The following is a 23,521-nucleotide window of genomic DNA, read 5'->3' as shown; positions in this document are numbered from 1 at the left end:
CATGGAACACGGAATTTGTTTATTTGATGCTTTATGGATATATATATATATTTGCTGACATTGACAGTAACAGAGTATATAACATCAAATTATAAGATGATAATGAATAATTAATTGGAAAAGATGTGGAAGCAAGAGATCGTGATAAATTTGAGGTATAATCCAGACAGTAGCCTAAAGAGACAAAGGAGACCACAAAAAATTTGAGTCAGAACAGCAGATCATAAAGGCGAGAGTTGAACTGAGGACCTCAGGAATATGAAGTTCAATCAGTCGACTGCGACGTCCATTGGAACATTTCGACGGGTGAAAGAGTTGCAGATAATTTATGTAAAGACACTTTATCAATTTCGGTGTTTATATCAGGTAATTATGTAACAAAGCAATTATATATGTAAGTTGTAAGGTGGGGAATCTGTGCTTGCAGACAGGAGGACAGGACAATAACAGTTACAATTAATTATTATGAATGTATGTTCAATTGTAAAAAGACAATTGATTTACTGGTCAAATACCTAACTGTATAATTAACCAACTCATTTTGTAAGATTTGACATTCTCACAGCGGTGCTTATGAAGAGTTCTATTTTCTTCAGCATCCCAACTGCTTTCACTCGGGAAATCCTTCGGGCCTGAAGGCGACGGCTACATGTTCTCAGAAGCGTCAGTTGACTTCGAAAGGACTATATGGTGTTATATCCCAGAATATAGAACTCCTTACAACCAACTTACTTTCTCCCTAAGTAAATAATAATATATATTCATGCTAGTTTTGTGACAAGCGGTAACGTAGTTGATTTAGACACTATGCTACAAGCCGGAAGGTGCAGGGTTCGAGACCCGATGAGGTGGATTTTTTAATTGACTTAAACCTTCCAGTCGCACTATGGCCCTGGGTTCGACTCAGCCTCTAAGAGAAATGAGTACCGGGGATATTCTTGGGGTAAAGAGCGGGTGGCGCGTAAGACTGACCTCACCGCCATCTGTGAGCCCACTGTTTACAAAATGTGGGAGCCTCGACGTCTCGAAACCTTATGGACCTCCACGGCCTGTTACAGAGATAGTTATGTTTACCCCTCTTTACAGTGGCTTCAGTTTCTGACATTACAGGTGAAAACCTGTATTCTCCGTCTCTGTTAGTAAGCGAAAGCAAGTAATGATGGTGCAATCTCCGTTAAAGTTATTCTGACTCCAGTTTAAAAAAATCTTACCTCCTCTTGCACTGCGGGCTGAGTGATGGCGGTTCTGTAGTCCATAAGGGTGTGCAAAAATGCATCGCCAACCTTGAAAACATGGTATCAGTATGTGATTAAGCACTATAAACATAATGTGTGAAGTAGCGGTTATGTAAAAATTGTTACAATCAAAGCCTTTTAGTTTATTTTCTTTATTTTGAAAAAATAAAAGCAGGCTTATGAGATCATCTTGCTGTCTGTGTGTCTGTGCATGACCACCTCACCAAATTTTGAATACCTGAACCAATCTTTACGAAACTTTGTATGTATATCATGCCACCTGAGCCCATCTCCAAGGTGTACTTCATAAATCCCTCCCATCATTCTGTGTGTCTGTATGTGCATCCCCCCTAAAGTTGCTAAACTGCGGCTCGGTAGACAAAGAATACACGCCACAATGGAAGAACTGTTGGATGCGTCGTTTTCTATGTGTCCGTGTCTTATCAAAAGAGAGTCTGTGTATCCCCATTTCGTTGCTAAGCAACTGCTTGGTAAATACATTCCCACCGCAACGAAGTACTGTTAGAGGCGTCGTTTTCAATGCGATCTCTCTCGCATCAAAGGTATTATTTTTTTTTATTTTTTTTTATTGCTAGTGGGATGGGCNAATCCCACTTGACCAGACCGGGATCGAACCCGGGCCGCCGCGGTGGGAAGACAGAGACTAACCGCTTGAGCTATGACGCGGCCCAGGTAGGTGGTTACTCCTTACCAGAACTTCTTGTCTCGATTGTGCGACTCGGAGATGAACAACATACCAAAGAGATGGCAGCACTGAATCGTGCAGGAGGCTGAGTGGCAAGGTCAGTTCCGGTTCTGTGCATTTTGGTCTGCCATCCTTAATTTCATAGGTGTAAGGTGCATAGATAATAAGTGCTGAGGCATGTTTACCTTCACCCTTACGTTAACATTGTGGCGCTTAGTATGAAAAATATTCCACTATAAGAAACCCCGCTTTTGTATTGTTTCTTGTTTCATGTCGTAAGTAATATGACGATCTTGAGAACTTGTTTAAGATCAGTGCTAGCGCCATATGATGTAGTGTGCTGGAAGTACATCAAGGAAAACATGTAAATTACATTGATATAATATACTTGCCTGCCTACCTATCTATTCCTGTTGCTCCCTCTTGGAGCATAGAACATTCGTGAAACACTTCATTTTACTATAGTTTTTCAGTTAGTCGGTAGGGCTTCTTGGACGGGGGATCAGCCCGACGTAAGGCCTGTACCTACAGAAATATAGAATAAATGCAGAAAAACATCCATTCCTTCAGTGGGATTCGAACCCACGGTCCAAGAGTTCAAGCGGGAAGACTTTTCATGCTTTAGATAGCGAGGGCACTGAGATTGGTACATTGCGTAATGCAGAATGTTTATAAAAGCTCGCGGGGTAGTGCGAAATCACTGTTCAGTTTCGAAGCTGTGGCGTTCGGCATGTGAAATTTTGTTCAGAGATAATCGTATAATGTTATATTCGTACCAATAAATTCTGTATGAACCATTTTTAAAAACTGAAACACTGGGACATCATTAAACTTTGAGTTTACTTCTGCATGTGCGTGATTCAGGAACGCTATCGGAATCTGTGTTAAAAGAAACTGTACAGAGAAGTGGCTCATTCAATTCTATACAAAGCCTATATAATATCTACATCGTATAGTTCTCACAGACCGCCTCATGCTATGTGACGACGTTTAATTTGGTAGATAAAGACCAGATTTTCAAAGTAACCTGCTGTCTTCATCTTCACGGTATTTGGAACAGACTTCTCCGAAAAGACGATACGTGCCTAACTACAAAACTACACGGCGTCACATCAGAGAAGACCGTAATCCTCTATAGATCTACATAAAATTTGTCTATTAATTTATAGTTATCTCCTCCTTGATATAAATGAAATTATTTAAATGGATTTAGGAATTCTCAATACTTCACAGAAAGTCTTGTTCAGAATTGTTATATTGTAACCCTCAGTTCTGGCGTGTTCTTTGGATATTAGCCAGTTTTGAAAGCGTTGTTTTCTTTCTATTCCCTTGTGTTCTGTTTTGGTCTTGAATTTTCTCTCTCCACGTCGTCCAGATCGGTGCTGGGGTCCACCCAGACTCCTAACTATTGGGTAGATAAAGCTTTTCCTCCGGGGATTAAACGGCCGGGACGTGAAGCTGACCACTCACCTCCAACTAGTGCCGAGGTCAATAAAATCTGTATCTATACATCTGCTCCCCCACTATCCTTCATGGCACAGTGTTTAATTAATTAAGCATAGGGACATTTTACCATTTTACATTTCTTATATGGCTTTGGCCCTTTACGTTTCCGTGGTTGCTTTTATTATATAGCTCAATGGTGTTTCTATGTTTATTGTTGTATAATATTCCTTTCATTTGCCCCCCCCTTTTTAATTTTGCTTGAAGACGGAGACAGATGCAGTCTCCGAAAGCCCTATCCCTCTCTCGTCTAGGCAATTTACATTACTCCAGTGAAAGTACCAAACCACCACCACAGTCAGAGCGGAACCATATTACGATTCTGCTGCTAATTTTCATTTCAATACATATCACAAATTTGCACTATTCTGTTTGATTTGCTTTTCGGTTTTAGAGGAATCTCCTTGATATACTTTGCGGTATTTACGCTGCGTCTAATAAGTCGTCAGACTTTTAAACAATATATTATTTCATGCCTTCAAATAACAGCCATTTGAAGGAAAATACGTACTGAGCAATTTCACTATGCATGTAAGATCTTCACAGTAAAAATGGCAATCAAATTAGTGTGGATAAGATTTGGGGGAGGGAGAGAATTAGCGCGCACGGGAGGGATTAAAAATTGTATAACATTTTAGTCGATAAACCTCAACGGAAAGGACCACTCGGGTCTATGCATAGATAGAGCGCTGGGGCTTTAATGAAGTGCATCTTGCAGAAGAGGAAACAGGGGGAACGACTGGATTAAAATGGGTCACGATAGGGTTCAGTGACTTAGTTGCAGTCAAGAAATTTCGGGCTCCATAAAAGGCCGAGAATATCTTGAGTAGCTCAGCGACTCTAACTTTCTCAAGAAGAAATTTGCCCCATGAACCTGGTTCTATCAGGCCCACAGATTTTGAAAAGTTTGGTGGAAAACTTCCGTAAAATTAAAAGAAAAATTAATGTCATGTGTGACGAATATTTTCAGCACAATGCATTCTTTGTGTTTCGATTTTATCTCTTTTCGTTATGTTAAATCACACAAGCTAAATTAATAATGTCAACAGATAACAAGAAAAGCGTACTTACTTTGACGTTATATGAAATCTCATAGGCATTAAGAATACACACTCTTTTCCAGTCGCGATTATAACGGTTGGACGTTAGGATGTGCTAAAATGGCGACAAAATTTACCTTCTGTTTGACGAGCTGTGCACTGTCACAGACGACATACATAAGCACCACATCATTGACAATGCTGATGCTGATGTAGGCGATAACGAATAGTTGGCTAGGAACGAACAAGAGGGCGTTCGTAGTCCAGTAAACATTCAATGTTATTTTCATAAACATGTACAGAATGAAGAATCCATATGTGCGGTACATGGCGGACCCAGTCTGTCGCGTTAGTCTTGCGAGACTTAGCCAGAGGACTCGGCACTTCGCTGTCGCCACTGATGATACTGAGACCCTCTTCAGTTCCTGCAACAGATCCAGGGAAGTTTAGTTCCACAAAAACGCTGTTTGCACATGGCAGTACTGGTTTTGTCAGATCTGTTGAAGTTATGTTGGTGCAATATTATGAAGTGTATTATTATTTCATAAATCATTAATTTATATTTCGCCACGTAAATTGTAATAACCATTATAATTCATGACGTTTTAACTCCCTTGTGCATTCGATAGTTATTGAAATGTTCGGGAAACTTCTTGTTGAAGTGGAATATAAGCCTAAGGTTCATCACAGCCAACATAAAATACAAGCAATTACTCATATTGTGGCCTGTTCATACGTTATTAGGCAACGACCGCGAAATAACCAAAAATACAACAGCCGTTGTTAGGTAACGGCTCCTAAACAAACACTAACGCAACAATTTCACAGAAACGAGAAGATACAAGATTAACGTGAAGTAGTTTTCCATGAGGTCCGCGCCGAGATATTAACAGGACAAATTAGTGAGGAGCTGGTTAGTTAGCGAGTGAAATAGAGGACTGCTGTATTCCAGGCGTTATTAGATGTCGCTGTGAGAAGCTGGTAGCTGAGACTGGAGATAGCTCGGGAACCCAGATGAAGAGGAACGTCCGCCTTGGAAGCCGCTATCAAGCAATAGCTAGTAGATACTCTAACAGACTGAGAACACTAGTGTGTGTATAACAGTGTTTTGTAAAGTGCAGTCACGAATTGTGTGTTCAAGTTTTCAATAAATCCGATTACCAATCCAAAACCCCGGCTCTGGTCACTCCATACTTGTCACGATATATTAGGTCTAGGTCGACTTACTCCACATTTAGGTATTCTGGTTCTGTCTATTGGTAGAACATTCTCCTACTAGTGAAAATGTTCGTTGAAATTCAGTGGGAAATAATTTGTTTCTTATCTTCAGCCTTCATCTACTTTCTTCTTATTTGTATCTCTTTTATATGCTTATTATACGCCCTCATTTCTTCGTCAGAACAATGAATTTAACTGCATCTCCGATCTTGAGATAACACTGATCCATATACAGAGCTGTGCCTTGTAAGTACGTGAAAATCACAACGACTCGGTAACAATATAACACGCATGCGTAGTTGTAATCGTCTCCTTTTATACAGATATAGACACACATATAAATGCAGTCTATACCCAGGTCCTTTATATGGTCCTTTTCTGGTGATTTTCCAGATTAAATTATGTACATAGTTTCGTTTCACACATGCATGCTACCTATGCGGCCTGTCACAATATCAGACCCGCCATTTTCCTGCTTACACTATAATTCTTAAGCAGGCAACTTCTATTTACCAGTTGAACATTCTTCAGGGCTTTGTCAGCCGCCGTCCCTAGGGCCAGGCAGAACAAGTACCAGAGGACTGCAGTAAGGATACGCAGCGCCAACAAGTAGATGTCTGTGAGGAGCTGCGCAGTATGGAATGAGGTATCCAGCAGCTGGTAACATACTTCTAGCAAGACAGAGGCACAGGTGACAAGCACGGACAGCCACAGGGACCGATGTCGCAAGGACAGGGTTAGTCCCTCACCTGTTACTTTGAAGAATTCTGCCTTAAATCATTAAAGATCTTAACTACACAGGAGTTTTGAATTCAGAGACAAAAGAAGCAGATGGCTCCAGCTGTTTTCACTGAACCTGTTATCATATCAGTGTGTAGCACAGGGTTAAACCAAGATGCTTGTAAATTTGCTTGCACCTAAAACACGGCGTAGTGAAAGAATAATGTGACAAATAAGAAAAGCGGCCAATATTCTGCTGAAAATAGACAGAATTATTAAGTAGGAGCGTACAATGTAGGTAATCATACGAGGTATAACCGGAAAGTAGAGATATAAGCCCAGTAAAAATGCAAGGGATTTTTTTTTCAGAAGTGGCAGTGTTGCCGTGTGCGATAGGAACCATTTGATAGGACAGAGTTCACCGGCCACACTCACGGCAACGTTGTACTCACAGTGTGCGTTTAAAATGGCCGTGCTGATTCAAAATCCCGCCAAATGTGAGGTTCGTTCTAAGTAATTCGATTTCTTCACGTGAAAGGAGAAACTACTGCTGAAATGCATCGCCAATTTGTTTCTGTTTACGGCGAATGTGTTATGAACAGGCAAAACGTGGCAAAATGGTGACCTGAGTTTGAAGCTGGAAGAAGTGATGTTCATCTATCCTGACTATGTGGAAGTTCATTTTTCCTCACTAACCCAAGCTCACTAAGTGCATTGCATTCCATGATGACTATGTTGAAAAGAAAATAAAGTGTGTTGTAAAAGTGCTACAAGCTAATTAAAAAAAAAAGAAGCTTTAGGAGCAATTTCTGGATTTTGTACCTTTACTTTCCGAATATTTTCGCATTTCTGAAAAAAAAAAACGACAAACTTATCTCAAGAAAATAAAAAATAAAAAACAGACTAACTATTGTGACAGGTAAAGTGATCATACACTCGATGTTTTTGACGGTAACAACTTTTCTCCTATAGTAACAGTGGGTTACAAAAAGCCTTATAGAATCAGCGTGTAAGTAGCAATTCTGATTCTACAGTGCAACGCATATTCCAGGTGCAGTAACGAACCTGTTTTCAGCGAGAGTAGCCTATAAGAGGGACTGCAAGTAATGCAGTAAGTGAAGGCTCCTCTAGCTGATATTCATACCCGGCCACTGTACTCGTAAGGGTGTTTTCTGCAGGCCCATACCTAGCAATTGTCTCAGGGGGCAATACTTCTGATTTATTGCAGAATACATTGCTTAATCCTCTTCAGAATTTCTAGAAAAATTAGACTTGAAAGGATTCTGAGGACGGAATATACTGTACTTCAATCACTCACTGGACCAGTGATTGAGACTAGCTCTTTCTAACGGGCCCAACTGAGTAGGTTTATCCTTCACTACCCACCTGAAAACGGAGACACATCCAGTCTCCGAAACGTTGTGATCTTTTGTCTTTTACATACCAGACGATGGATTAAGTCCAAAACACGCCAAAAAATTTCTAGGAAAGTATTGCCTTAAATTGTCTTCATTTCCCGTACTTTCCGGATTCGTTATTCAATATCATGCAATTGTTCCCAGCTATACAAACCGGGTTCCTGGCAGCGTCGTTAAACAATGCTTCAGAAGCAACTACGTTCGCTACAGTAACCACGGGTACCTGAAAACGTGGCCACGTAGAAATGTAATGAGCCAGTGTAGGGGCGTCCCTCCAATATGTAAACGGTATGAAGATCACCAACAGGAGAAGCACCAAGTGGTACAGCGCCGTGATAGAGTCGTCATACTGCCGTGCCCTCGCTTCGTGACCATGCGCGACCCACAGCCCCCACATCGTGCCTCCGTACAGACACACGGAGTATGCCATGACTGGGGACAGCAACCGGAACTGCGTCTTGCCTCATGGTAAAATAAAGAAATGTAGCCATAATTACAAGATGCTCTTGGGAGACCTTATGGTTCCTATTTCACCTTAAATGAATCTCAGTATTCACATCTCATTATACTATCATTACACACTTCTTGGCTCAGACGGTATTATTATTGTTACCTGTTTCTGTTCTCTGCAGTGGCATCACTCCCATTATTCTGAGCAGACTGAATATGGGCTTGTGGTCTTCATAAAATACGTCAGTTGCTTGACTTCCTCCGAAACTGTGAATCACCGGTCTACTACTGCAGTTTGGGAAATCTCTCGTGCTAGAGAAAACATCTGTTTTTGCGCCCCTCTTGGCTACGTGTGGGGGTTTCAGTGCATATATAGACATATTTCACGTGCTCCCCAACGCTTATTCCTTCTCAAATCGAGCACACCTACGTAGTATTGCTTGAATGGATGTATAAGGGGTGGGCCTTCTTGGCCTTTGTACCGCGACCACAGTGATCTGTTATGCCTTACGTAGTATTGCCTGAATGGACGTATAAGGGGTCGGCCTTCTTGGCCCTTGTACCGCGACCACAGTGATCTATTGTGCCTTACGTAGTATTGCTTCGTCTGCTGTTGTTAATTATAGCGCTCTTGATCAAACGTTTGTTTAAAGCTCTATAAAGCAAAGAAAAAATTAAGAAAAGTCAAATTTTAGGAATTGAACATACGACATAGTTGATGTTTATTTTCGCAAAGCCATCGAGAACTGGAAGAGTTTAGATTTGTTACATTTTCTATTATCATATACTGGTTATTTTATTGATTTTATTAGGATAATTGATTTTTTCAGTGAGTGAGGACTTTTATTTATATTTGTGGAGAGAAATAGTGCCTTTTCTCACATTCAATTTCAGTGAGGAAGTGAACTAAAGGCATCGCGTTAGGAACATTTATGCTATTATGAAGGCAGGCTTATGTTCCTCCTTTTGAAATTGAATCCTCTTAAATGTTCAACGGATGGGTGTAGCCGAACTGGCTGGAAGGAATAAGCTATTGTTTCCACGTCTGAAATTTCAATCGTCTCTATGAACTACTTTTTGCTGAGCGCTGCTTTGTGATCGGCTTATGTAATTTGGCTAGGTTCCACTAATTTTCTAAATGAATAACCTTAGTGACAATTTTGTTCTTTCGGCGATTAATTTTCCCCAGAGCTAAATTACAAGTCGTCGTTACGAAGTATAACACATACATTTGCACATTGGAAACTACTGAAACTTTGGGATAGTATTTCTTTTTGAATATTATGTCTTTCATCCGCTGCTGTTTTGCGTGACGTATGAACTACTTCGTCGTAAATAACCAAGTTAATACGCACACATAAGGTAAAAATGTAAAGCTATCCGTGTAAGACTCCGTGAAGACCCATAGGGTGTGAGACATTGAGGCTCCCACATTTTCTTTAGACAATCGGCTCACAGATGGCGGTAAGGTTGTCAACTTTACGCGCCGGCCGTTTCTCTTGAGGGTTGTTTTCACGTATTGAATGGGGGATACTGGAAGGAATAATATTTTTTTTAGAAATCTCAAGAGAAAAAGTCTCTTATGAGATCTGGGAGTTTATGGGAAGCGTTAAATTAGTCTTACAGAAAGAATATGATTCGGAACAGGTTAAAATGGACTCACTTTTGTGAATACTAAAATGAACGTTCGGGATCTATAATAGCTTGCCTTCATATGACGAGCTAAATAACTGAATAGATAACACTTAACCAAGGATTTACACATTCGGGAATTTATTTGACATGGTCGACCGCCTCCGTGGTCTAGAGGTCAGAGTTCTTGGCTACAGATCCAGAGGTCCCGGGTTCGATTCCCACGCTACCAGTTTTTATGAGAAGTAGTAGGTCTGGAATGGGGTCCACTCAGCCTCGTGATGATAATTGAGGAACTATTTCAAGGAAATATCGGCTCGGGTCTAGAAAACGGAGATTAACGGTCGCGGGGATTCGTTGCTCTGACCACGTGACACCCTCTAACCGTTAAAGTTGGCACCAACTTCGCCGACAAGCGGCGATCGCTCGGTCGGTATAGTTCGCCTGCGGACTACAGGTCACCGAGTTTCTTTTTTGTGTGTGTGTTTTTTATTTGACACGAACACAAAACACCTCTGAAATCAAACATTTCTCGGACAATAATTAGACGTGTTGCCTTGAGATAACCTGCTCACATTCACCTCCTGTCGGAATTCCGTGCAACTTCACACGACAGACGGTCACTCAAGTACTGCAACGGAACATGAATTTGGTATGACATGGCTGTGGAAACTCTTCCCATAACAGTCCAACACGACGTCTGCAGCTCACGAAGGCAGAGTAAACACTGAAATATGGAAATGTCAGTAAATTATACATCATGAATCTGTAGTCTTCGATTACCGATTTCATTCCGCAGTTTCAAACAAATGCTGGGAAGTGCAGAAGCGTTTGTGTAAAGAAAATATGAAACGTAACACAACAACCAAATAACGAACAATAAATTTATCGACAGATGTTCACCATCACTAAGCTCTAAGCAGTCATTTTCTTTGTATTTGATTAAGCCTTACCAAAAGGCACACACGTAAACAATAAGACCTTTAGATCCGTGTAAACAATTTGGCTGTAGTTTGTCTTCTTGACGCGAGATAGCGAGCAGTGTCCAAGCAAAAGAAACGTTTGTTTTCGGGACGGCCTATTGAATGATAAGGCAAACGGAGCCTTTCTTGACGATAGAATTTACAGCGCGATTTAAGATGCGCAAGATCATAGAAATTGCTAAATGATAGAATTGTGAGCCAAAACCATGTTCAGAGCACAAATATTTTCCTGTCACTTGTGGGGGGAGGGTGATAGCACATCTGAGGGTTTATATTATCCCTGAAAATCGTTCAAAGTACATACTTAATTCAGTATTACCAAAGCACTACTCGTAATAATGAAGCTCGCAAAAAAAGTTGAAGAAGAGAAAGAGGAAGAGAAAGAACAAAGAAAGAAGAAGATGCCGAAATGTTTCTCTGACAATTCAAATGCTTACATTTCTTAGGGCGCCAGCAGGAGAACAAAGTTCTTTTATCAGACGCCCAAAATATATTGCGTACGTTTAGTAAAAGGGGGCACGCAGTAGAGTAGTTGGTTGAGGGGCTATGCTACAAGCCGGAAGGTCGAGGGTTCAAGTCCCTACGAGGTCATTGGATTTTTTTTCAATTGACCTAATCCTTCCATCCGCACTATGGCCCTGGGGTTCACTCAGCCTCTAACAGAAATGAGTACCAGAAATTAATTAAATAATTTTACTGGGGAGTAAAGCGCGGCCGGCGCGTAAGGCTGACAAACTTACAGCCATCTTTGAGCCGATTGTCTAAATAATGTGGGACCCTCAACGTCTCTCAACCCTATGGGCCTTCACGGCCTGGTACAGGGATAGCTTTACTTTACTTTTACGTTTAGTAAACTGAAGGTTATTGTAGGTTAATCTCTAAATTTATTGGCTGCGATTGGAGTCCAGGAAAACGCGTAGAGGATTTTTGTCTTCGTCGCCATAGTGAGGAAATATCTGCAGTCTGTTCAGCCTTATGCAACACAAAGAAAAAAGAAACAAATCGAGAGAGAAAGCAAGAATGTTTGAAGAATATAAGTTAATCTCCAAACCCGTCCGCTGAAGTTCCAATGCTGGAAGTGTGTGGGACTTTGCCTTCAACCTCACAGCTAGGTAGCTTTGCGTCTCTCTTCATCCTCACACAAGAGAAAGCGGAAATAAGAGTATAAGATAGAAAAGAGGAAGCATCTGTAGGAGCTATTTAGTCAGTGTAATGTATGCTTTGCAAATAAATTATTACAAAACTTAGGCTGTAACTCATCGTATAGGAAAAGTGAACATTGCATAAATTGGAGACAACATTAAGATGAGTGACTACAGACGGGTTTTGGTTTGATGACCGGATTTATTGGACCATTTGATACAGCGCGTGAATACTCTTTACAGTTCACTATTACGCGCGCGCACACACACACACACACACACACACACACACACACACACACACACACACACACACAACAGTGTCAACAGTTACGTCTCAACTACCGTTGCTTGGTAGCGACTATCGACAGTAGATGTTACCAGAGGGTTGTGCTTGTGACGTCTGTGATTGGCCTCACCTTCCTTCCTCGTGGCTCGGTTCTCTCGGTGACTACTCTCCAACTGCTCCCGTTGCTTCTTCCAAGTGTACACACATAATCTTTTCTGAGGGCTGTGCTTTGGACGTCTCTTCTTTTGTTTCGGAGAGGCCGACTTGACCACAATGTCCAGCCATTCACTCTCCGCAGTCCAGTCAAAGACTCGATTATTCGCTTTTTGATCTCAGGCTCTACAGTCTTCCTGAAGAACCTCCCGGATGTCCTCTCCTCAGACGTAGCTGCCGTCTTGCACCTCTGTCCTTTATTCCACTGTCGTATCCCGCGTCCTTCCGTCTTCTCTTCTCGAATGTCGGTCCTTCATGACTGCGGCCCATATGCCATGCAGGAACAGCAGGTTGGTCAACCGTTTGCGGGCGGTATTCAGCTTCTTCCGGGACCCACAATCGCCCTGGGTCCGTTTCTTTGGCTGTTGGCTGCACCCTACAACTAGATGCCTCTCCCAATATACTCGTAGGTCCTTCAATGCTCCAATAGTTTCCACCGCGGCCTCATTTCCTGATGCTTCGACTGGAACTATATTTCTTCTGGATTTACCTCCAAATTCGTGGCATCCGTCTTTTCTAGACAGGCCTCCATCATATCCTCTATCTTTTCGTGACCGAATTTCATTATAGCCGTCAACTTCTCGTAATGAGAATCCATCTTGGCGCCCATCTGTTCCTGATTGGAGTCCATCTTGGCATCTGTCTTTCCTTGATTGGCTTCCATCTTGGTAATCATATTTTCTTGATTGGCTTCCATCTTGGCCAGCAAACATTCCATCATTTATTCCATTGTTTAGTATGACAATATAGCTACCTACTGCGATCTCCAATCCAACAATTCGCTCAATCCTGTCGCAATTGACACCAGTTGTCATGTGACGGAATGACTATAGACAGGGTTTGGATTGGTAATCGGATTTATTGAACTCTTTAATACACAACTCGTGACTACATTTTACAAATCACTGTCACAAACAGACTGGTGTTCTCAGTCTGTTACAGTCTCCACTAACCGTTGCTTGGTAGCGGTTTTCAACGGCGGAAGTTCCCCTTCCTGAATTATCTCTGGCCTCAGCTACCAGCTTCTCAAAACAGCTCACAACTACTGAACTGCAGCAGTCCTCTAACTAGTTCACTCACTCACAAATTAAATCTTCACCTCACTGATTCCTTGCCAACTGACTCCTCACTAATTCTAGCTCCTAACTTATCCTGCTTAAAACATCTTGGCACGGACCGTGTAAAAATTGCCGCTTCCCATTATTGATATATCTTCTTGTTGCCATGGAACTGTTGCATTGTTTATTGCGGAGCCGTTACCTAGCAACGGTCGTTGTATAGTTGCTTGTTTCATGGTTGTTGTCTATTAACGGATCTAAATGTCACAATATATCAGTTTAATTTAAGAAAACATTTCATATCGTGTATTTACATGAATAGCAATGGCAAATATCATTTATCTGTATTGTGATATAAATTTGCCGCTAATTGGCCTTGTCAACATTTGACTTTATGAGAATACGTGGGGGCGACAGCCACCAACTGTAGATTTATGTCAACAATAAGCGATCACTAAAGATCACTGGGAAAGTTAAGCGGAAATTTATACTCCAAATTGAACTAAACCTATACTGTCAGTCATGTTCATAAACGTTACTATTCACTGGACTTCTAAGCTATATGGTGAAATGTTAATGTGTAAAAAGCTAGCGGACAGTTCAATAATGAATCGCTAATTACTGAGACAGCAACTAAGTTGTGTCAGTATCGAATTCATACAGAGATACTGGGTTTTCGGACTTTGTCCGTTGTCCGGATTCTAAAGAAATAAGAAGAAAAAAACACAACGTTTCGGATACTGGATCTGTTTCCGTCTTCAGAGATAACCTCAATCACTGGACTCAATCACTCAATCGTCCAGTGATTGAGGCTATCTCTTTCTAAGGAACCCAAGAGAGTAGGTGTCATCTCTCACCTGAAGACGGAAACAGATCCAGTTTCCGAAACGTTGTGTCTCTTCTTAGTTATTTAGAATCCGGACGATGGACAAACTCCGAAAACCCAGTATCTCTGTGTGTTATACGCCATCGTCAGAGACCTATAGTATCTACCCAATTCATAATTCAGTACTTGCATTTCAGTTATCTCTGTAAAGATCCTAAGAGGAAAGGACGTGTGCTCCATGTAAGCTAGGAGTTTCATTTGGAGGGAATGAGGACATTTGAAACAAGGTCGCGAGTAGAATATCCGGAACTAAGAAACGTAAAGTAATTGGAATATGCAGAAAATTACAAAATGAGTACCTTTGTTGTCTATACTCTTAACCTAATGCTCGTAGTATTAAGGAAACCAAGTCAAGGAAAATGAGATGGGCGGTACATGCAGCACACTTGCTTGCAGATGTGAAGGGCGGAAACAAAAATGGACATCTGTGTATAGGTAAAGTTGTCCCTGTGCTTAGCTAATTAAGCACAACGCCATGAAGGCGTATGGGGGAGTTGATGTGTAGATCCACATTTGCGTATCTTCTTTAATTCGATACTCCTCACGAACTGTGCTACCATTCGACTGTGTATGACCTCTAGTACTGATGCTGCAGGAATCTGCTGCAAGTGAACGCCGAGTTAACTGTTCGTGGAATCGAAAAATATTTCCTTTGTTCCCCTGTGATCTATTTTCGAACTGTTATCATATCTTTCGCTCTAACAGATTATAGATATCTCCTTTGATTAGAAGTCTAATTCTTCATCTGTCTACATTGACATGGCGTAACGTTTGTGGCCTACAGATAATTTTGAAGCTGAATTTTCTTCTTCAGTTGAAAAGAAGTTGAAAAGTTGAAGAGTTGTATCTTCTGATATATAAAGCCTCGTAGACTGCTTAAATTCAGTCGACGTTTCGGAGTAGTATGTCGCGTCCATCTTCATGGTAAAAAATAAGCCAAGGTGGAAACCAGGGCGAAGTAGGTGGCAAATAGATCTTTTAGGACTAATCGCGTGTAGGTGGAAGGATACTATTAAAACGGATCTTAGAGGAATCCAGTGAGGGTATTGAAAGAATTTTCCTGGCTCAGGACAGGGGCCAGAGATGGGCTGTTATCATGACAGTTATGAACCTACGGGGCTCATAAAATGCTGAAAATACGTTATGTGGCTGAGCAACTGCTGGCTACCAAAGAAGGACTGTGGCTCGCGGAGTTAGTTGTTCTATATTTTACAAAAGACAACAACCCTAAGCAGGTTGAGATTGGGCCTCTGATTATGGAAGGTCGCGGTTTCAAATACCGATGAGGTCATTGAATTTTTTTCAATTGACCTAATCCTTCCAGCCGCACTATGGCCCTGGGGTTCACTCAGCCTCTAACAGAAATAAGTACCAGGAATTAATTAAATAATTTTACTGGGGAGTAAAGCGCGGCCGGCGCGTAAGGCTGACAACCTTGCCGCCATCTTTGAGCCGATTTTCTAGATAATGTGGGACTCTCAACGTCTCAAACCCTATGGGCCTTCACGGCCTGGTACGGGGATAGCTTTACTTTTTTTTTTTTTTAACGATACAGTCCCCAGAAGTCTCACCGGCGGACGGGAGAGTTGAAATCACAATTATTCGAAGAGGTCAGTCTTCTGGGATAAAATGCCATGTAGCCCGGTGAAGCAAGCACTAAGCCGAGCACTCCTTCACACCTTCTTCATGCTGGTTTACTGCTTAGCTCTTGTAATATTTAGAAATACACACATTTGAATAACTTCGTTTTTTTGTGTTTGTCCATTTATGTAAAAATGAGAGGAAATGATGATATTAAATTCAACTCTAATGGTGCAAGAAAAATCTTTCTGCTATTTCCTTCGTTGCACATCCATAAACAGACAGAAATCTGAAACGTTCGTGCATAAGTGGATACTAATCAAAGAATGTTTTCCAGTCAATCAGAAATAATGTTTCATCAGACTTCACAGAATACAAGAAACAAGATTCTTAAGGATATCAATTCTCTGAGGATCCGAATGACATTAGATATTTTAGCTAATCCTGGATATTTAAATATATTTCCTTCTGACCATAAATACATTTACCGTGTATAAGGTGAAGTTGTTCCTGTGCTTAACTAATTCAACACTCCGTCATGAAGGCTTATGAGAGTGGATGTATAGATCCACATTTTCTTGACCTCGGTACTAGCTGGAGGTGAGTGGTCAGCTTCACGCCTCGGCCACCTTATCCTCGGGGAAAATTCTTCTGTATCCATCGGATAGGAGGCTGGGCGGACCCCAAAGCCAGTCTGGACTCCTTGTAGAGAAGAAAATCTTGTCCTTACCGGGACTCAAACTTCGACTCCTCCGTCGTCAAGCCCGTAGCTAGTCGCTATAACGACTGAGCTATCCCGGCTCTTACACTTACCATGTGGGTCAGAAAATTATTGATTTGTTCTCGGACACATCCTAACAACCAGATATTTGAATCCGGTGCAAGGGCGACGGGTAGGTCTATGTTTGTATTTCCATTATTTAGTAATCATCTTTCACTAGAATGTAAAATGAGCTGGAGAGAAAGGAACAGACAAACAAGAAAATATAATATTTGTTTTCACCATATTTATTTTTAAACCATACATTCATAAAAAATTTCTCATGCCTACTCTTTAACTATTGAGTGTGACAGGAGTGCCAAAATTTTAGGCGCTACTTCCTTGATTAACACATTACTTAGTTTCATAAATTTTATAAATTTCTTCAGAACGTACTCGCACAGTTTTCGTGCCCAGAAACATGAACATTTCTGGAATACTTTTTGCCAGGTCTGTCGATTCATAATATTAATTAGCATTCGTATGCAGTAAATTTTGCAGAAAATACATGTCGTACATGTCGTAAATTCAAGTACAAACACACACACACATATGCAGAGTGTGAAAACCGTCCCTAGACTTCAGAAGGGACGAAATGTACTGTTACCTCTGCAGCCAGTAAAGCACTACTGAAGTTAGTCTTTCCGGTTCTCTTTCACGTGGTGAAATACGACAAGGAAGTAGAGCAATAAGACTGATTTACTTCCTTACATAATTTACTTAGTTACTTAATACGTTCCTCTTATACCTTACGGTGCTCAGGTTGTCTTTTTTAATTTTGATCATTTACAGACGGTAGGACTCTTTGGACGAGTGATTAGTTCGTCGCAAAGCATCTACCTAAACACAGGACAATATAAACACATACATATCCCAAACAACCATGGCTTTTGTGGGATTCGAACCCACGATCCCAGCTTCCGAACAAGCGAGGACAGTACATGCCTTAGATCGCTTGGCTACCGTGACCGGCTCCTTACATAATTTAAGTTCTTTATTTTGCGTTTCCTGACAGAGTGCAATTATACTTTACCATTTATATTAATGTTACTACTTTCTGAGAAGTCTTCTAGGGCACTTAGAATATGCTAACATCAGTCTCTTATTTTTTTATTGCTACTGGGGTGGAACTAAGTCCCACTTCTGACCTATTATACCAGCCCCAGATGATAGGTGAGGGTGATTGTGGAGCAAATGGTGGAATGAAGATTGGCAGAGAAACCGAAGTACTCGGAGAAAACCCGCTCCAGTGCCACTTTGTCCACCACAAATCCCACTTGACCAGACGCGGGATGGAACCCAGGCCGACGCGGTGGGAAGCCAGCGATTAATCGCTTGAGCTATGGCGCGGCCCAACGTTAGTCTTTTAAGATTTGTCTGTTTCATCAAACTAGAGAACAAGATTTGCTTTTTCCTCTTACGATACTAAACCCAGTGGTTGACACACCATTCTTAAATGAAAACGTCAATAGGCAAGAACAGTGAAGGCTCCTACAGTGTTATTTATTTTTCAAGTCGTGTACCTCATACAACAAAGCTAACATTTCTTCTATCATCTCACTAATTGTAAGTTCGTGCACCTTCTTTTTATTTTTATACTTGGCCACGACATTGAGTTCATTTCTCAGAGACATAGGAACATCCCCGTGTCCAATCATGATGTAACTCTGGTCGTAGAATATTTCATACATTCCTGCAGTAAGAGTTCTGCGGAAATATCTCTTTACCTCGTGCCATTCATAAAGCAACTGTGCCTGACTCCATAAGTGGTACACCTGCCCGTAGTCCCTGAGTTCATCACCGCCTCTAATAGCCAGTGCTACCAACATATTCAACAAAGCTATGATCACTATAAGTAAAAACAAACAAGAAGCGACAATGCTGGCAAACCTCATGCTGGACAGTGTTTCGGTGATGTAGGTGAGATACCCGTCTTCATCTGTAGCATCGGAAGTTCTGTTCCCATCGGATGTCTTAAGATCTCCTAATCCGCCCCCTTGAAGAAGTACCAAAGTTGTGTAGAGAAAGGTGTGCCAGAAGTTGTTGAAACTAGAGTCATTTTCTTCGTAGTATAGAACGAAGAAGGTCAGTGAGAACCCAACAAGAACGAACAAAAGAACCAAGGAATGTGTAAATATCTCCTTAGTGACGAATATGAACATTCCTGTTTGGTGACTGATCAAGTATATAGCATTGGAATACAGTGGCATAGACAGCCAGGAGAACAGGATAGATATTCCATACCACTCAGGGTTGTAAGGAATGGAGACCGTGACAAGGGTAAAAGCGGGCGGAACTACCGTTAGAAGGGTTTTGCTAATTCGTCGATACCACGAATACTGCCCGGGAAGTAAATATGGGACACAAAAGAGAGCCACGTGGATAGACAGAAAGCTCACCATGACACGCATCATCGTTGACAACGTACTACTGGGAGGCGAGGAGACGAATACAGTTAGGATTAAGAGATACAGGAGATAAACTGAAAATCGATACCACAAGACGTATTTGCACTCCTCCCATTCCAAATGCATGAGCGTCTTTAACAAAGGGTGAAGAAGGAGTTTCTTATTTTGCCTGTGATGTGTATACAGTCTGTTAGCGACCGCCATTTTGTTCATGGCTTTAGGACAAAGTACTTTGAAAGAGACCCTGAGCTCCTCCTTCCCTTCGCTTAGCATATGCACCTCAATACTTTCATCCAGAATCTCTCTCAGAAGATCCTCTCCGTTTGGAACATTATTCAGAACCATGTACAGTGCTGTGTACTTGTCTTTGTTCGTCAAAAGCAAATTTGCCCCACTTTCACTTAAATATCTGACACTGTCTACTGAGCCTGACATGGCTGCATAATGTAAAGGGGTGTTTCCGATTTCATCTTCCAGGGACACTGTGCATTTGTTTTCAACAAGTAATTTTATGCACTCCACAGATCCGGACTGAGAAGCTAAATGGAGCGGAGTTCTTTTGCTTGAATTTTTTAGATTAATTTCAAGTTCCAAATCGTGTGACGAACTGCCAGATATGTGCTCTATGAGCAGTTTGACTGACTCAGCACAAGGTGCTTCAGCTGCATAGTGGAGTGGAGTATTTTGCGATGTGTTCCTCTCACAAATTTTGGCCCCGGAATTTAATAAATATTTGAGGCAATCTGATGATTTTAATTTCGCTGCAAAATGAAGAGGTGTATTCATGTCCGTATTCTTCACGTCTGTTTTGGCGCCTCTATTCAGCAGAACTTTGACACATTCTAGAGATCCTGATTTAACTGCTAAATGGAGGAGTGTGTTACAGTAGTTGTCACAAAATGCCAGATTTATGTCTCCAGCGTAGTGAGACAAGTAACTTTCCAGTTCCAAAGCATTTTCAGTCTCACAGAGCGTTCTCAAGTAACTTATGTCGGCAGGCGAAACGTTGTTATTCGGCATGGTGGAAGCCATATTCGCGGATAGTTGCAAGTGTGGGCTGGTGTTATTAGAACTGCGTCAGCATCAAAGGCTCTGTATGGTGGAGAGATGCTATCCACTTCATAGGTTTGAATGTGTTCAGAGGCATGTCAGCGTCGATGACAATATGCCATGGATAACTGCGGCTATGTACCTCAGGATTCTTCTCAAATTTTCTCCAGTGTTAAGGATGGATCTCAGAATTCTTCACCCTGCAGAACAGGAAACTATAGTATTTTCAGAAGAGTGCAATTAAAGATAATTTAAGACAATTTCTAGATGATGAGAGAGTCTGTCTGTCTATCTATCTATGTATCTATCTATTTATCTATCTGTCTATCTATCTATGTTCCTGTTGCTCCCACTTGGAGCACAGGGCATCTGTGAAACGCTTCGTTTCACGTAAGTTTCTTAATATTAGACAAAAGGTAGGACACCTTGGACTGGGGATCAACCCATTGTAAGGCCGCTGTCTTGCACAGGACAACACAGAGATAATAAACGTAGACAGACATCAATGTCTTGAGTGGGATTCGAACTCACGATTCCAGCGTTCGAGGGTGAAGATATTTCATGCCTTGTGATCGGTTGATGGGGAAAGTAAAGAACGAATTTTAGCTCAGATTTTGTTTAAACTGAGATTCAGTTCTTCCAAGTGACGTCATATTATCTTAAAGTAGGTCACGACTGCTTCCATCCATATTCTTGCCATCTTATTCAGACTTGTATCTGGGAAAACAGGACCGGGTGTCATTTTTACTAGGATGCCGTGTGGAATATTTTGAATTGCCAGTGAGCTGGACTGTTTACTGAGACGAATTTCCTACATCAAGACATGTCAAAGAGTTACAGTTCTTCTTGCTAATATAGTTATAATTAAGAGTTCTATTATAATATTCAGTAATAAAAGTATTAATAATAATCTTGGAATAATATCATGAAATCTAATTTGTGTCTTCATGATTTGAATCTAACCTCTTGTATGACGTACCCAACTCTCTCGTATCCATTTGTTGGCATAGTAAATTTCAGTAAGGAACACCTATACTAGGAACCCCAAATCCTCATTTCCGCAAACCCCTCTATTTCGTTGTTGGTATTACATTCTATTTACTACACATGATAAGGTAAAAAATAATAAGGATCTTATTGTAAATAAGGGGTACGCGGTAGCGTAGACGGTTGAGGCATTATGCTACAAGCCGGAAGGTCGCGGCTTCGATTCCCGATGAGGTCATTGGATTTTTCAATTGACCTAATCCTTCCAGCCGTGCTATGGTCCTGGGGTTCGATTCAGCCTCTAACAGAAAGGAGAACCAGGAATCTTCCTGGGGGTTAAAGGGCGGCCGGCGTGTAAGGCTGACAACCTCACCGCCATCTGTGAGCCGATTGTCTAGAAAGTATGGGAGCCTCGAAATCTCACATTCCTATAGACCTACACGCCCTGTTACAGGAGTAACTTCAACTTTTTTTACCTTGTTGCTAATAACATTATTACTCGTACAACGTCGGAGTCTGATTGCAGATTTTCACGGGCCGAAGTTTTCTGTTCCTCCTGTATAACAGATGCAGATGTAAAATCGCCATAAATTGAAGCAAGCCTTAACTGGCCTAGGTGTTCCCGTGTCTGTTGTTGTTTATTTTACATCTCTGTAGGCATCTAGATTATATAGCATCTAATGTTAGGATTATTAAAGAACTGATACAAATTTGGATGGAAGTGTTCAAGGTACTATTGCGGAATTTGCGTGGGGATCAGAGGAAAAGCACGAAAACATCAACATAGCCGCTGTCCCCACCGAGATTCGATCCAAGCACTTCCTGAATAGAAGTTCAAACCAATACAAATACATCAACATGCTTAACTTTTTTGTTATTCTTAGTTGTGTGAAACGGAGTCCAATTCGTACTGTCACCACTACTGGTCTATTGTACCAGCCCGGGATGATGGAGATTGTGGAGTAGTCAGTTGAATAAAGATTGGCAGGGGAAACAGAAGTACTCGGAGAAAACCTGCCTCAGTGCCACTTTGTTCACCACAAATCCTGCATGATCTGACCTGGGCTCGAACCCAGGCCGCTGCTGTAGGAAGCCTGCGACTAACTGCCTGAGGTATATCACTTGCTTGGTCATTTTGTCTTACGTTTAACAATTATGATTGAGGGAACAAATAACTATATGGCCTATTCTTAACAAATTTTATTCTGAAATTTAATTATTTCTAAGAAAGAAATGAGGGTTCTCTTACATCAACCTAAACTATTTCTGCCCTGAATAACTTAGATGTACAACCCTGTCAGTGGACATATCCTCTCCTGGTTATTATTTCTTAATTCAAATTATTATTAATTATTAAAATGAACTGAGCCATTTCTATAAATAGGAATCAGTAAAGGAATCATTGTACTACTTACATGCAATAAATTTGTCCTCTTGAAATGAATGTACGATATGATATTTTCCGTCCAGGAGAGGCAAATGATTTGAAGTACGCATCATGCAACATCGCAGGCACAGCACTGTCGCTCTAATTAGGAGTTGTTTTGCTTGCCTACGTGACTTTTCCATTTTATTGTGACAGATAAGATATCACCGATATTGTGCCAAGCAAGGAACCTTCACTTCGGAACTTACTCGCTAAACACAATTAACTAACCAATCACTAAGCGTAGTTAGTTGAGGCACTACACTACAAGCCAGAAAGTCGCGGGTTCGATTTCTGTTGAAGTCATTTTTTTTTTAATTTACCTAATCTTCTTAGCCTCTCTACGGCCCTGGGGTTGACTCAGTCTCTAACAGAAAAGGGTATCAGGAATTTTCCTGGGCGTTAAAGGGCGGCCGGCGCGTAAAGCTGATATCCTTACTGCCATCTGTCAGCCGATCATTCAGAAAATGTTGGGGTCCGACGTCTCACAACCCAATGGGCATTCACGGCCTGTTACAAGGATAGCTTTACATTTCCTCTTCAGTAAACCTTGTGTTCATAACGGAATTATTTTTGGAGATACACACTAGATCGTGTCTGATGGCGGAGCTGATAGACTTTGTCTCCACCACTCTTCTATTCTAATACTATTGGTAACAGTGTCTGAATTGAAAGAACATTGCCGAGCAGATCGGTGAAGCTGTTGAGACCCTAGAATTTTATTCGGTAACTTCTGTGTTCAAGGGGCACTCGGTAGTGTAGTTGGTTGAGGCACTATGCTACGAGCCGTAAGGTCACAGTTTCGATTCCCGATGA

At 41.3% G+C, this 23,521-nt stretch overlaps 2 protein-coding genes across 5 annotated transcripts in view; one reads left to right on the top strand and one right to left on the bottom strand.

Moving 5' to 3' along the window:
- The window catches only part of LOC111872483, a 91,987-nt gene that overhangs the window by 58,066 nt on the left and 10,400 nt on the right, over window positions 1-23,521 (top strand). The gene's annotated exons all lie outside the window — the stretch shown is intronic.
- On the bottom strand, window positions 18,122-22,785 carry LOC111872482 (transient receptor potential cation channel subfamily A member 1). Of its 3 annotated transcripts, none has more exons than XM_023866442.2 (2): window positions 22,695-22,785; window positions 18,122-20,507 (listed from the first exon to the last, which is right to left on the bottom strand). In XM_023866442.2, the coding sequence occupies exon 2, from the start codon at window positions 20,272-20,274 to the stop codon at window positions 18,334-18,336; it is 1,941 nt and encodes a 646-aa protein (XP_023722210.1). In that variant the 5' UTR covers window positions 20,275-20,507; window positions 22,695-22,785; the 3' UTR covers window positions 18,122-18,333. The 3 variants fall into 3 exon arrangements, with proteins under 3 accessions (XP_023722210.1, XP_023722211.1, XP_023722212.1); XM_023866443.2 differs by having other exon boundaries at window positions 18,122-20,492; XM_023866444.2 differs by lacking the exon at window positions 22,695-22,785 and adding an exon at window positions 20,718-20,751 and having other exon boundaries at window positions 18,122-20,492.

This window comes from Cryptotermes secundus, unplaced genomic scaffold (assembly GCF_002891405.2).
Source record: "Cryptotermes secundus unplaced genomic scaffold, Csec_1.0 scaffold537, whole genome shotgun sequence".
NCBI classification, from domain to species: domain Eukaryota; kingdom Metazoa; phylum Arthropoda; class Insecta; order Blattodea; family Kalotermitidae; genus Cryptotermes; species Cryptotermes secundus.
This window is presented reverse-complemented; position numbering and strand designations above follow the sequence as displayed.